We start from the raw sequence: 15,856 nt of genomic DNA on the forward strand, positions 1-15,856 counted from the left end.
ACCCCTACCTTATCACTACCCCAACACCTATCACTACCCCTACCTTATCGCTACCCCAACACCTATCACTACCCCTACCTTATCACTACCCCAACCCCTATCACTACCCAAACCCCTATCACTACCCCAACCACCATCACTACCCCAACCCCTATCACTACCCCAACCACCATCACTACCCCAACCACCATCACTACCCCAACCCCTACCACTACCCCAGCCCCTATCACTACCCCAACCCCTATCACTACCCCTATCACTACCACTATCACAACCCCAACCCCTATCACTATCCCTATCACTACCCCAACCCCTATCACTACCCCAACCCCTATTACTACCCCAACACCTATCACTACCCCAACCCCTATCACTACCCCAACCCGTATCATTACCCCAACCCCTATCACTACCCCTATCACTACCCCTATCACTACCCCAACCCGTATCATTACCCCAACCCCTATCACTACCGCTATCACTACCCCAACCCCTATCACTACCCCAACCCCTATCACTACCCCAACCCTTATCACTGCCCCTACCCCTATCACTACCCCTATTACTACCCAAACCCCTATCACTACCCCTATCACTACCTCAACCCCTATAACTACCTGTATCACTACCCCTATCGCTACCCCAACCCCTATCACTACCCCTATCACTACCCCAACCTCTATCACTGCCCATACCCCACCCCAACTCTCCATTAACCTCTCCCACCTATTCTCCTGTCACCAGAACTACACCACCACTTTTAATAATAACCCCACTCTATATTTCAACACGGTCATCTTAAGTACAATTTAACCATTCTTGCAAAGCACCTTTGAACAAGGCTCTCTAAAAATCTATAGAATATTAAATATGCTTCGTGGTCGCTGGAAGAATTTCTCACCGACACCCGTAAACGAGACCACGTTATCCCAATATGATAATCGTTATGCTAGCTAGTTCTGGTTCAATTACAAGACTGTGCTAATTGTATTGAAGATTCCACTGTGGACTCGTCAAAAAACACATAGCATCTATTGTGTCATCATGTGGTTGCACTGAAGACATGAATCATTCTGCGGTGGGATCATTAGCGTTCTGAAACTGACACGCTGACTAGTTCTTTCAGTTTAATTCTCTTATTCAGTCATTTTAATCGTCCGGGCGTATTTACGGCGTGTTTTACTTGAATTATTTATGAGGCTACGTGCACAGGTGGCAAAGACATCGCAAAAAAAAATGTTTTACGCCTTGGGTGAAAAGGTTAAGGCACCAAAGGCTATACATAAGTGCTGTCAGGTGGAGTGTCTAAATTTATAGCGGGCACTATTTTAAGAAATGGCCATACCTCCTAAATGTTGAGCTGCACCCACTGACAGGGCTGGGTCGAGTGGAACGAGCGCGAAGCCTCAGTGTTCCAGGTCATGACAAATCATTTGGCTCTTGTTTGCCGGACGAAGATTAATGACCCGGCAGAATTTATTTATTTATTTACTTTGGCCGCCAGATATCACTGCGACTTTTCACCCCCCCAGAGGCTCGCAGCAGAGGTTGTGAAGAAGTGAAGAAGAAGATGGGGGCGTGTGGGGGAGGGGAGATGGAAAAAAATAAGACCTGATAATGCGAGAGTTGAGTGTAAAGAAACAGCCAAAGGGCTCTCTCCTCTCTCTGTTGTGCGCAAATAAATCAATGTGTATCTCGGGAAGGGAAACAGCTTCCAAACAGTTATTTATTTGCAACAGTGAGGGACTGAATGCATTTATTAAAAAAAAAACATGAGGCACCGGCACACACTATGCTTACGAAACAATAATGACTGCCAGATATTTTATGTTTCTGCTAAAAAAAGGCATTCTCTGCAAATGGAATGGCTGTGAAGGGTTTGGTGATATTTATGTTAAAAGGCAGTGCTACTGCAGAGGTTTCAATACAGATGTAGTGACATAGAATTGGCAGAGGTGTGGACTCGAGTCATGTGACTTGGACTCGAGTCAGACTCGAGTCATGAATTTGATGACTTGCGACTCGACTTGGACTTGCATAACAATGACTTTGTCCCACCTATGAGATGTGGACTCGAGTCATGTGACTTGGACTCGAGTCAGACTCGAGTCATGAATTTGATGACTTGCGACTCGACTTGGACTTGCATAACAATGACTTTGTCCCACCTCTGAGAATTGGTCACTACGTGGCATAGCGCTGGCTGCTGGCAGGGAAGGGGATCTGCAGAGTGAAGCAGCCCTGACTGACAGCAGGCCACGTGACAGACCCGCGAGGGATCTAGGGTAAAGGTTACGGAGGGGACGCGTCGAGAGCCCGCTCCTAGGTTCCAGAAGGGGGGCGTGGCCGGGGTGGAGCGAGGCCACGCTAACAGGATAAAAGAGGACCCCGGGCAGGGGATCGGGGCCGTCGTTGGAGTGGAATCCCCTCGTCGTCGCTGCTGTCGCCTTCGTCGCTATCGTCATCCACTTGATAATTGCGCTGCTAACAGTAGTTGGCTGTCTTAGCTCAGCGCCGTCAGTGTCAAACGGCTAGCGTTGTGTTGTAGGCTAGCAACCAGAGTAGAGTTGTGTTTAAGCGAGAGACAGAGCATTGTGTCACAGTGAGGGTGTGTATTGTATATAGTGTACAAAGTGTGCTCGGCGTTAAAATAAAGAATTGCCTCCAAGAGTTACATCTCCAAGTCAGTCCTTACACAGATTACTACTTGGCTGATCAAAAGTCAATTTGCGTCTCAAAAACGATGACGATCCTGCACAAATGTCACCGCAAGTAGAATCCTCCCAAAATCGATTACAAGAAGAGTGGCATTTTCCTCTCCTCTGCTAAATCTGACCCAAAAGGAGGCAAAGTTAGAGCATCATTAACTAAAATGTTCGCAACGTCGTGGCTACTGCGATGTCACTGCGACGATAACTTCCACTCTGAGCACGGACTTTGAAGTGAAGGAACCAATCACCGTCATCGACCCGTGCATCAGACGAACTTCAGTGAGGGCTTGTGACCCTATCCCACCACCCCCCCGGCCTCAGCAATGCAAACTGAGAGAATACGCCGGTCCCATTCTAAGCACCTTAGTCTCAATGCCGGATTATCCTAGTAGCAAAAGTAGCATATGCTACGGGCCCCGCACTTTCAAGGGCCCCGCGCTAAATGCTTTCAAGCAATCAATTCCGGTTCAGTGATTCTGCACTTGCTCTATCACTAGAGTACTATACTGCCTTAAACTTTTCTGAATGACTGGGTGTTTAAGGTTAGTATTATCTGACTGTATAGCAAATGAAAAAATACAATAACTTTACTATGCAAGTTAAAAATGTATGTTTTAATACGTACGTTTTTTTTAGGGTCCCTTTATAACACAGGCCCTGCACTAGCTTAATCCGGCACTGCTTAGCCTCGTGTCGCTTTCCCATGGGCTTACCTGGAAGGGCGTCTGACTGTTGTAGTTGCGCACGTCCTTCTTGGCCCCGCGGAACAGGAGCACTCGAGCGCAGCTCTCCTGCAGGAGCACACCAACAGCGTCAGTCCCCCCACCCCAACGATCAGCCCAACAAACACCTTGGCGGGCAGAGCAACAGCTTGGGCTCTGTGTACACGGTCAAGGTGACGGTTCGCACGGTGGAACCTGAAAACTGCCTGCGAGGTCGTCGGTTCGATTTTCGTTTCCCCGGCAGCTGGCATGTTGAAACTGATCTCGTCAAGGGGCATGAGCCGTCGCACGAACTCCACTCATCCTCGCAGCAGCGGCTTTTGGATAACTATCGAACAAAGGCTGTCACTGCAACGAGCGATTTCAGATGCTCTTCTGTGGTCGTCTGGAACGCTCTTCCTTCTGATATTAGGAAGCCACTGGAGCTATGCACTTTTAAATCTAAATCGAAAACTCATTTCTTTAGAACTGCTTTTTGTGTTTGGATTTGTTGTCCTTCCCCAGCACCTCCGATTAGCACGGTTGACTACGTAGGGTGCGAGATAAGTTCAGCATATGTACAAACATACACACGCAGAAACAATGGCCCAAGTTTTTAAGAAATCCACACATCTCCTGGGGCCTCTGTCCACCCAGCAGTACAAATGGGTGCAACCGCAGGCCGTCAATCGATAGGTTGTTTATGCGGTGGGGTAAAGTGTGGGTACTCTCGTTCGCTTCCAAGTCGTCTATCCATCGTGGGAGCATCAGCCAATTTGACCCTCTAGTGGGGCCCTCTTTTGGAAGCCCTTCTGCCAGCAGTGGCGTGAGCAAGCAATTTGCAGGGCTGGGCCTTTTTTTATACCTTTGACGACGTGAGGTAACACGCAATCAAATGAAAGCAGTCGACTGTGGACACGGTGGCTTGCAAGCAGCCACATTGGGCTGTAAAGTACAAGAGGGAGATAGGGAATTGGATTTGCACTAATTCAGCACTTATATACAATGTGCAACCTAAAAACACAAAGCAGTCTTCTTATTTTTCGATTTAAAGCTTTCGTGACTGCATGGATTCATATTATTGGTTCTTTCGGTAAAGTCACGTAGAAGGGAAATAATAAAATAATAAAAATAAAACATAATAAGATAAAATTATCACGACGTTTCGGCCACAACGCAAGCAGCCGTCCTCAGGTGAAGAACAGGTCAATCTGTGTGATTTGGAACTTCGGACACTGAGCGCTAAGCTTTGTGAGTGAAACTAAAAATTTAGTCATGAATAATCTATTAGCATCACTGCAGATTAACTTTTGGTATTTTAATATACCGTTATAGCAGTTCCATCACTGGAGTGATTCAGACTGGTTTTAAAGCCTTTTTTTCTCAATAATTCAAAGCTTTAAATTTGTCTGTGACAGCCATTCGATTTTTGCATTGTGTCTACCTTCAATAGACACTATGCCTTGACTAAACTGGCCTTCGTGAGCAATTAGTCCTTCACAGAGATCCTCAATAATTGTTCGCAGCATGTTTTTTTTGTGATATCATATTTTGTACGTATCTCTATAACGATGAATAAAAAAAATGCACTTCATGTTTTGTACATACACAACAAGCCAAAGTCGAAATGTCTCTAAACTCAAATTACCTCTGAGGCATCGGTAACCACTGTTAGTGACTCTGAGCCACTGCTGAAAATTCCACATTTCCATGGCAGGGCCAACATTATCCATAAAACATTAATTGAGCCCGTGTTTGAGTTTATTCTACTTTGTTTGATTTGTCACACAGATGATCCCGTTAAGTCAGTTGCCTGGCTATTTACAAGGGAGATGCTTTGATGCATGTCCCATATGATTAACATATCTAATCAACAAAGCTGTGCCAATGTGTCACTCAAAATTTGGCAATTGTGCAGTCCATTAAGTTATCAAAAGGGACTTAAATAAAACCAAGGCCAACAAGTTAGATGGACTACACACCAGTGTATGAATGAGTCGACAATTGTTGCTGAACCAGAAAAAGTGTGTTATTTTTTTTTCACCCACTTATGTTCTAATTGTCCTATGGGTGTCATAAGACAAAGAACATTACAAAAAATTACTTTCATAGTGAGCAATGCACCACAGCCCCGAAAGATGAAATCACAGGGTTCTACCTACGGTGTGGCGTGATTTTAACACGTCTCTTTGTCCACCCTAGAAGCGATCTTGTCATATACCCGGCAAAGTGTGTGCACCATGTCAAACACGAGGTGACCAAACCAGTCATGAGTGACTGAGCAGAGGCCATGAAGTCATCTCAATCACCAAAAAACCTGTTAAAATTGTAGGTGAAATTCAGGTTTCTTGTCATTTCATAACAGAACTCCCATGTTGTGTCTTCCCATATCAATATAGTGTATGTTTTGTCCATTAGCCTATTAGCTCTTCAGACCGATGTTATCCAGCTGCATTTGTTAAAGCAAGGACACTCTGGAGAGGTTTTCAACGTTCTGTGTGAAATTAGCCGAAGTAGGATTATCAAATATTTGCTGCTGGTTTGCCAGTTATTATCAGCTATATCACTCCATCTAAACCATGGGGCCATTGTCAATGAAATAAATATTGTATGTATGCTAATTATTAGTTGTTGTGGTGCATCATGGGCCATGGCAAATATAAACAGTCCTCCGTTGTGTGTCTCTGCATAGAAAAACAGGTAATTTTAAGTCATCAACCTATTGGCTTTCCAGAACAAATTTTTTTCTAGTCGTGAATTACTTCCACTTGCATTGGTGCTTGAAAAGGTTATTTCAAACGAAAGGAAAAAGTAGTACAGCTCATTTGAAGGGCAAAGTGACCTTTATTAAAAGTATATACGTGTAAGACGTAGAAAAGCAGTTAAAAACAAAGGCAGTCGCATCCAACGGCGGCATTACAAGTTATTCTGAGATGATGAAGAGACAATCGTTGGGATTATCCCAGTGAGTTTTCGCGACATATGTGCCGGCAAACTTATATAAACCTTCCAAAAATGTTTGAGTCAATAGGAATGTACCGTAAGCACACAATGCGTGAGAAGATGAGCCACTGTGCAGTTTCAAACCTGGTTCCAGGAAACGGGGGGATTTAGGTCAGTGTTTGAGGAAGAGAAGCAGGGAGATGTACAGCGTGATCTCAGCCAATCGGCAAGGCGTTACTTACAAGCGAACGTCCCATGGATCACGGTGACTGAAGCGTATTGACAGGGCACGGCGTGTCACTTGCACTGTGCTGTATTCGTGTAAAATATCCTACAATAATCACGAAATTCCCACGACTGTCAAGGCAAATCCATAACAGAGGCTTTTGGGTTAGATCGCGTAAATAAAAATGTGTCGTTAACCCCACCACCTCTCGACACAGCCAGTTAGTAAGGGGTTTGTCACTTAAACGAAACCTCTATTATGGATACTATTGGTCGCGAAAGCTGTAGAGGGAAATACTTTCAGCTTATTTTATTATGCGCACGAGCCTACATTGTCCACGGGAGATGCATTGTTTTCTTTTTTAATCAACTCTGACTGGAGCAACACTTGCTTATGTATCAGGCAAAAAGGTAAAGATGCCACCATGCAAATGCACAAGGGACCTCCACTAGAGGGAAAACTGGAGAGAACCCCCCCTCGAAGAGGATATTTGACCTACTCCTCTACACTGTCCAGATGACTTGGAAAAAGTGAGAATGCCCACAATTTACCCCACCACAGCCGACCTTACGTTTGACTATTAGTGGTGTGACTATTTATACTGCTGGGTGGATATAAGTAATGATAGATTACAGAACAGCTGACCTCTGGGTTTAACACATTCCTGCGGAGGGAGCTGTTAGGAACGTTGGGTTGCTCGGTCAATGGCCAGGGTCAACGGCGGCGTGGTGTATTCCGCAAATATGGCCGACTGTGAGGGCGGGCACAAGCCGGCGTGAGTAGGTTAAACGTTGAGTTTATAAGGGCACCACGGGGTGACCAGCCCCTCCCCACCCAGCCCCACCCCTCCCACCCCCCACCCAGCCCCACCCTCTCCACCCAGCCCCTCCCCACCCTCCCCTCCCCACCCAGCCCTCCCCACCCTCCCCACCCGCCCCTCTCCACCCAGCCCCACCCCTCCCATTTTTTGATGCACGATGGACGGACACAATAATCCCCTGTGGGCTGGTAGAAGCCGGTGGTTCCTACCAGTATAAGTTTCAGTGTGTTGAACATCACACCATGGCAGCATCCCAGTTGTCTAATAACAATAGAGTGATTATTGATTTTTTTGACCCAGTAAAACATCACTTTTATCAAGAATCCTGCCCGGAATGCTGTGAAAATTCTAATCAGCATCTCAGATGAACCACGCATGTCCAGATACAAATGCACGCACGAGGAAAAGAACAAATGTCTCATCGGATATATAATAAAACAACATATCTCATTCATGCACCTGTCCCTTCAAATACATATATAAAAGCATATTTTTAACTTCTGATCAACCACGAGGCCTTTTGGGAGTGCTCAAGTTGCGCAGCATTGGTTCAACACAAGCACCAAGATTTTGACGAACAGTGTTTCATCAGCAGTGTCAGGCTTGCTTGCAACCAATGCTAGGGAACTGGCTGAAGATACAGTCAACAACTCTACCTTGAGGACAGGGGTCCTAGTTCGAAGCTGAATTGTATAATACATAACGCGAAATAATCATAATCACCGTGAAGAATATCAGTAACAAAAAAACTATAAATTCCCAGAAGACAAATCAGCAAACCTATTTGCTGTACTGCCTACTGCAGACTACATACTAGCACCACTGGTGGGTCTATGTTATTGCTAAGCAATATACAAATCCTGCTCTTTCGTTATATATTGCTTTTACATCTGCCGTATATGTTTGTTTTTAACCCATAAATGTTCCACGAAACGCATCAGGAATCCAATGCCGCCGAGCCAGCTTGCCGCAACCAACGCGTTTGCGGGTTTTTTCTCTCTGCGGGTCAATGCAGATGCTTCCTTGCGGGCGCTACAGAGAAACGCGCTACCCGATGAGCATGCTGCCCAGTGTTCAGAGGTCTCGGTGTGTTTGTACTAAGCAGGCGAAAGCTCGGGTCGCGTCGCTCAGGCCACATTAGCCCTGCCTCATATCACAGTCGCATATAGTTCTCATGGGCTCCAGAGGATCGATAACGGAGAAGCGGTGTCAGGAAGCAACGATGTTTCCCCCCCCCCCCCGTCATTTCGTGAAGTAAGCGCATATTAAAAGACATCCCTGGGCACTGACGCGTTAGCATCAGATGCATGGTCAGAATGCATAATAATCACACGCAAAAAAAATCAATTTATATTTTTCGTCATGAATGTCCATTTGTCTTCATTATCTTTTCAAATAACCTTTCTTCGGTACCTTGTACCGCTTAGGCATTAGTTTATAATTCAGAATTTAATTTAAAATGTGCAATGGTCCATCCACATTCGTTCATGTAATTTGTTACGTGTGATCATTTTCATGAAACTGCGCCGCTCGTTCTGATGAATGTGCTCTGGGCAAAAGATGGTGATTAAAGGTGGTAGCGGTGGAAATAACGTGGCCGGGTTATTCACGTCCCCATAACGATGCTTAAGTACCTGACCTGCATCACGAAAATCGCATCTATCAGCATTGCCATGCACTAATGATTGCCGCACGAAAAAAGGAATTGGGTCTGGACTACCGCAGTGCAACAACTCACCGTTACACCATCACGTGATATGTCGTCTTAAGACCTCCACAGCTAGGTGTGGTTGGGCAAGGCCAGTATTTGGAGAAGCGGGCTGGTTCTCAGTTGGGCAATAATAAATCACAAGCACCCAACGAGAGATATTTTCCATTCATTCATCACCCACAGTCAGCGAACGTTGCACCAAACGTGTAACCTATTGCGACAGCATTCGCATAAACTGCTCTCGCTGCCATACATCGGTATTTTCCAACTTGAGCCAAAAGAAATATACTGATGAAAGTAGCAATTCCGGGAAGGTGATTGTGATAAGCTGTTAAGCTATGATCCTGTCCCCTGTGTGGACATTAGGCATGTGAAGATAGATGAATTCATTGGTTAAAAATCGATTGTTACGCTCATAGTTCACTGCAAGAAGTCGTGCATGTAAAGAGCGACATGTGCTTTACCATGTGCGTATAACGATGTACGCATTACCATGTGCGCATTACGGTCTGCGTATAATAATGTACGCATGACGATGTGTGCATTACGGTGTGCATATAACGATGTGTGTATAATATGTGCGCATTACGATGCGCACATTACGATATGCGTAAAACTATCTGCGTATAACGATAGGTGTATAACGTACCCCTGTTACTGTATATGCAAATTCGATTATTTATAGTCGCTGAGAAACACATCTCTTGCTAACGTTAGGCAAATGGAGCAGAACGCCAAACAACGTAAAAAGTAAATTAACAAAACGAAATGAAAATTGTCTTTTGAGATTCTGGAATTATTCCTCTAAAATTAATCCTCGATTGATTCTTCAATTAAATCTTGACCAAAATCTTGACTGTCATGGTGACTATGTATGTAACATCTTGTTTCTCGCTTAATAGACATGACTGATCCAGTGGCATGCTTAGAGAACAAACACAGCACACATATCTGTGTTAGTCATGGTTGTCCTGGCTAAAATTCCATTACAACTCAACCATTTGTTTTGACAGATTCCTCTCATATGGATGATTCATGATTTTTATTTCAATTGAGGGAAACGAACAGGATTTTCAAATGAGATGTGTTTCTCAGCGACTATAAATAATGGTAAATATTGCAAAGCGCCCAGACATGCCTCACTGATTTTAGGGCCTGCATTGAGATGTTCGGAAGAAAAAAAATCCAAGCATTTGAAAGCTGAAAGATCCCTACTATCTTCTTCCCATGTCAAAGGTCCACGGCGAAGTTTCACGAACCCTCTTCCTCGACTGCTAATTCCTTGACATCTCATGTGCAGTGGGGTGAGTGAGTTTCACAGTTCAGCGTGATCCACCAACCCCTGCATTGCATTTAGAAGCACGCTCCAGCACTCGCAGATTTGTAAACTGTAAACAGTACTTGGATGATTTCAGCACACGAAAAGGAGAGTAGCAACGTGACCAAACTCCACTTTTGTGTGAGTTTCTTTCAGCTGAAAATTACTTAAATACTGCTCTCTGTAGCAACAACAAACATAACATTTGTGAATATATACATGGGAAACCTCAGGCACACTGTGTCACATTAAGTGACGTAGAATGTTGACGGAAAAAAACATCGCAATGTAGTTTCTATTTGTTCTGGTATGAACTGCACTGATGAAAAGTCGACCAAAATTTAACGATGAGCCGAATAGGCATTCCGCATCCATGGCCGAAATCCAGAAAGCTGTTTTGAAACCGCACACAAACTTTCCTTGACGCAAATTTCAGGGTTGAAACGGAATGGCCCAAGTTGTGGGCTTCAAGCAAAGTGCCCAACAAACACCTGATCATCAGTAACCCCACCACCACACAGCCAGGCTTCCATCTTCCTCCACACACACCTGGATTATCAATGACCTCACCACCACGACACAGCCCAGCTTCCACCTTGCACGGAAATGATGAGCAGTGCTTAACCGGATCCACACAAACCACGGAATATGTGTAAAGCTAAACCATAAGTGGAAAATCAAAGACTCCCTGCTGCATGCGACTATGGCTATGAGCTGTACACCATGGGACATGCAACTTCACCATGCCCTGTATATACATTTGAAGGCGGCATATCTACAATTTTACCAACTCTCAGACAGAGCAATTGATTGGCTAAATCACTTAGAATTGAATCTATATTAGTCCCTCTTCATAGGCCATACGGAAGAAGAAGATTGCTTTCATAAACCCTAGGGGTGTAACTTCTGTTCAGCGCTACACATCACGGGATGGATAATGGCTGAGTATAATGTTGAAGGTGAATTTGATATATTAAGATTGCTTCAACAGAAGATATGCTCACTCATTAATGTATGGTGCAAATAGTATAGGTCTTGGCACAAAGAATTGTCCTTCGCAATTATGAACATTAAATTATGTATTTTGGCTCATTCTTTATCATTATCACAAATCATTTGAAGATGGATCAATTTATGTACTATTTCGATATATGCTAGATCAGTAATACAGCGTACAGAAGAGAAATACATTGTGGCAAGCATATCATTTTGAATTTGCATCTGAGAATGGGTTAGTTGTCTTGTTCCTCTAAGAAGAAAAACACTCATTATCTTCTATATTTTGCATGAACTACGACAACATATAAAGTGTCTCAGTGATAATAGAAATATTGAAGAGTTCTCATTTATGTTTTCAGTCTTGAGCCAGTAAGATTAATTATACATTATTTTGCATGAACTATAACAATATATAAAGTTTCTCAGTAATAATATAAATGTTTAAGAGTGCTCACTTCTGTTTTCGATCTTGAGCCAGGAGTAGAAATTCAAACATTCCCATGGCCGGGGGCCATTATCAGAATGGGACAACACATTTGCGTCCATGCTATATCCTATTAAACGCCGGCAGCAAAACCAAAAATAAAATACGAATAGAAAATGAACACAGTGAAGATAATTCTAGATTTGAAGCTTTCGTGACTGCAAGGATTCATACTCTTAGTTCTTTCGGTAAAGTCACGTAGGTAAAAAATTAAATAAAAATTAATAAAAATAAAACGATAAAAATCACGACGTTTCGGAGGCAACACAAGTCTCCGTCATCAGGTGGGACCGTCACAGCCAGATTTGCTGCATCAAGTGAGGGAGGGATTCAAGATGTAAGCTCTTAAGTACCAATTAAGGGGGGAGGGAGATACTCGTTGCATCACAACAACACATGTTGAGTAAACTGAACACTTTGGTGTTGCCTTTGCAGAGGGCATCAACATCCAGGCCATTTCCCGAGCGTGAACCCTGTGAGAGATATCATGAGCCCAAGCACCAAAGCATCTCTCGTACAATTGTTTCCTCCTTGAAAAATGTGTAAAGGCGACGATTCTAGTTGGCTGTAAGTCTCCTTCACAATCCCGAACGGGTAGCATTTTCAAAACTCGTAATTAGTAGGGTTGCTTTGGTACATACTTTGTGTAACTGCATTTCTGCTCCCTTTTGCATTCGTTAAAAAAAATAGCAATACACCCCAGTCTTCTTCATCTTCTTGTTTTTGTTGATCTGAGCCATTTGAAACTTAAGATTTTCTTTCCCAGATGAAAAGGCCCTCTCCGCTGAAGTGCAATCGATGTTACAGTAATTGCTGCGTGGGCCGAGACTCCAATTTGCGGGTGACGCACGTTGGCTAAAGATAACATCATCCACACGGCCCGCACGACGAGGCACAATTGGAATAAGACATCATAATACTGAATATCCATGAGAATAAATTGTGATGCATAGCTTGGTGTACTTGTGTATATTGTGGGGATGAGGATTTGCTTGCAGGTCATCGTGAAGTCACGTTGTCTCCCCGCTCAAATGAGGAGGGGGTGGTCCTGCTCATATCTCTTTGTTACCCAGAGCTAGTGTTGGAAATTCCTCATTCCTATGGGGTGGCCCAGTCTTTCCAGAGGGTCAATCACTGTTGACGTCCTACACGATGGTACTATTAATTGTCTCTACTTCAGAGTGAAAGATACACAAATTGGTATTTAATAAAAATAAAAAAAAGATCCTTCATTTATGGGAATGTGTTGTTCATAAGCTCCTATTATGGTGTACATAAACAGACAAACTCTATTTACACGGTTGGTTTGCTTGTATTCATTTGTAGAAATTCAATAACAAGTGGATACTGCTGTGGTGTTCTAATGGTGAGCACACTGAACTTGTAATCGAGAGGGCATGGGTTTAATCTCTCAGCTTGGCAGCTGAAACAATGGTGAAAATTTCTGTTCACCCAGCGTTATAAATGTGTAAACCACATTTAGTCGAAAGGGAGTCCACTTGTGGTGGGGTAAAGTGTGGGTATTGCGACCCTCTTAAAAGTCCTCTGGCCAGTTTGGAAGTGTAGACCAAATACCTTCTAGAAAGCCTTTATATAGCTCTCACTAGCAGAGGTCTTTATTTTTACTTATTTATCCAGGAGAGCCACACTGAGCCATAGGACTCTCGTTTGGAAGGCTCCTGCCGCATAGCGTCATTCATGCGAATAGCATCCAAAAACGTTGAACATTAATTATATATAAGAATCAACTCCCATATGCAGCCACTACCAAGCAAATAAAAACCCTACTGCTACCAAGAAAAGAACATTAACAAACAAATTAAGAAACGGCACCAAAACAGAAAAGCACAGGCAACAAAAAAATTATCACAACAAAGAAATAAAGGCCATTACATTAGGGTTTTTATTTTTAGACTTTTACGCCAATTCACGATGAGTGTTTATTATACAAGTGGGACAAAAACCGCAGCTTTTTATAAAAAACCACACGTGCGTAAGGGGGCAACACTCTATTCCCATACAGATGGAAGCAGATGGAGATTAGTCCACTTGCTATACTTTCAGGAAATGGCTCCTCCTCGACGCCCACGGGAAGGGAGTTGCACAAAATCTGTGCAGTGATCAACCAACCCTCGCCTTCACAGTGGTGGATTACAGGCGACGTGCATGGGCACCGCCGCCCGGCTACCAGCAGCAGCGTGAATAAGTAATTGCAGGGCTGCACCTTTACGTTAACCTTAACCAGCACTATTTTGAACCTCGTGCCTGAGCGGCATTCAGTACTTGCCATGTGCTGCAGCCAGAGGTGGATTAAACTAAAGAAACTGAACATTCATCTGGTATAGCTCTTCTTCTGCAAGCGACCTGGCCACAAATGATAGCCCAACGAAGTGGCTTATCACATGGAAATGTATAGCAGGCAAATAATCTAAACGCGTGTTTAGATTACGGGAGGACCCGGGGAAAATCCATGCGACCGCGGGGAGAACATACAAACTCCAAAAATACATTCATCAGGGTCGGGATCGAACCTTCGACCACCTGGAATACCAGGTGAGGGAGTTAACATCTCGCCAGCGGAGCGCCCAGGATAACTGGCATTGCGGGACAGAGGGCATTGTCGCCAGGCTCTTGTTAAATCCCCGGCCGTTGCGCTGCTGACAGCGATCTGAGGCGCGCCCGCGGTAATTATTCCCCGGGAACGCGGGGCAGACGCGCGCAATCTGCGCACACAGCAGGGGCGGCCCGCGCTTTTGTAGTGACCGGTTGGCTAAACGGTCGCCTAAAAGCAGCACGCGCTACATCCTCTCAGTCATTATCCTTGAGCCGGACGGTGCCTCTTCGGCAGTCTGGCAACGAAGACACCGACACGCCGAGTTCCCACCTGCAACAACCCCAATTACGAGATGTCGAGTGGGCTTGGGGCCACATCCGTTATTAATGAACACGGCGACGTGGAGGTGGTGCGGTGGTTCTTGAGCGAATGCCATGCCGGTGCATAAGCCGCGAGCCAGTACCTTGTGCACACTTTGGGTTTCCAGGAATCTTACGAATTAGTTGACCCGAAAAGGCAAATAATTGACAATTCCCATGGAGGCATTAATTGTTTATCAGGGCCCTCTATCATGTATTTATATGTATCCGTATGGTCAGCCCCTGCTTATCTATCAGTTCGATCAGAGAAATGACCCCGGAGAACCGGTTCTGCAGAGAAAAGTGACGACCGCGAGGGACTATCCTTCCGTTACGTTTTCCCGAGGGCTGTGCTGAGATGTAAATCAACTTTGAGGGCACACGGCTTTCAAAGTGAATGAATCCAAAACGCAAAACACAGTCAAAATGAGGTTCATAAATTTAATTTTCTGAGGCAGCCGGTGACAGTCATGCTTTAATAATTTTCCCCAGTTTTATTTTTAAGTATTATTTATTGCAGACAGGATCCAGATTTTTGCGATGATTTTGTTTCGCCCTAAATTCAATTTCTGTAACATGTGAGTACATATGTGTGTGGCTAGCGGTTGTGTAGAGGTTCGTATTTTGCGCGACAAACTCAGTGAACCGAGTTTAATTCCTGCTCATGGCCAACACCAGTGACGATTATCTGAGCAGGTCCTGGGCCTTCCCAAGGTCGACTCAATGAGTACCTGGTGCGGTGTGTAAACATCGCCACTAGAGAGACAAGGGCGGTCAGGTGTGGTGCTGGCCACCCACCCCCTCGTGTGCCGTGTCGGCCTTCATATGTGCTCGCTAACAGCACTTGCCCCAGCAGTTTGTTAAGGCTAGAATGGGATCTTTGTTTTGGCTGTATATTCCTGCTGGTGGGGAGTGGTGGCACAGTGGTTAGCGCAATATGCTAAGCACCCGGTGACTCGAGATTGCTTCCAGCTCATAGAATATAACAGTGGCAAATATTTTAATCTTCCCGAGGTCAACTCAGCCTTAA

The 15,856-nt window shown here is 44.5% G+C and overlaps 1 protein-coding gene across 3 annotated transcripts in view; it reads right to left on the reverse strand.

Annotated features, from left to right (window-relative positions):
• Positions 1-15,856, reverse strand: part of LOC144722949 (SH3 and multiple ankyrin repeat domains protein 2-like) — a 679,767-nt gene that overhangs the window by 345,139 nt on the left and 318,772 nt on the right. For all 3 annotated transcript variants that reach the window (XM_078601389.1, XM_078601386.1, XM_078601388.1), the window contains exon 9: positions 3,425-3,502. In XM_078601389.1, the coding sequence (XP_078457515.1) occupies positions 3,425-3,502 (78 nt within the window). The remainder of the gene's footprint in view (positions 1-3,424; positions 3,503-15,856) is intronic.

Source organism: Lampetra planeri, chromosome 16, assembly GCF_965212315.1.
Source record: "Lampetra planeri chromosome 16, kcLamPlan1.2.h2, whole genome shotgun sequence".
Taxonomy (NCBI): Eukaryota; Metazoa; Chordata; class Hyperoartia; order Petromyzontiformes; family Petromyzontidae; genus Lampetra; species Lampetra planeri.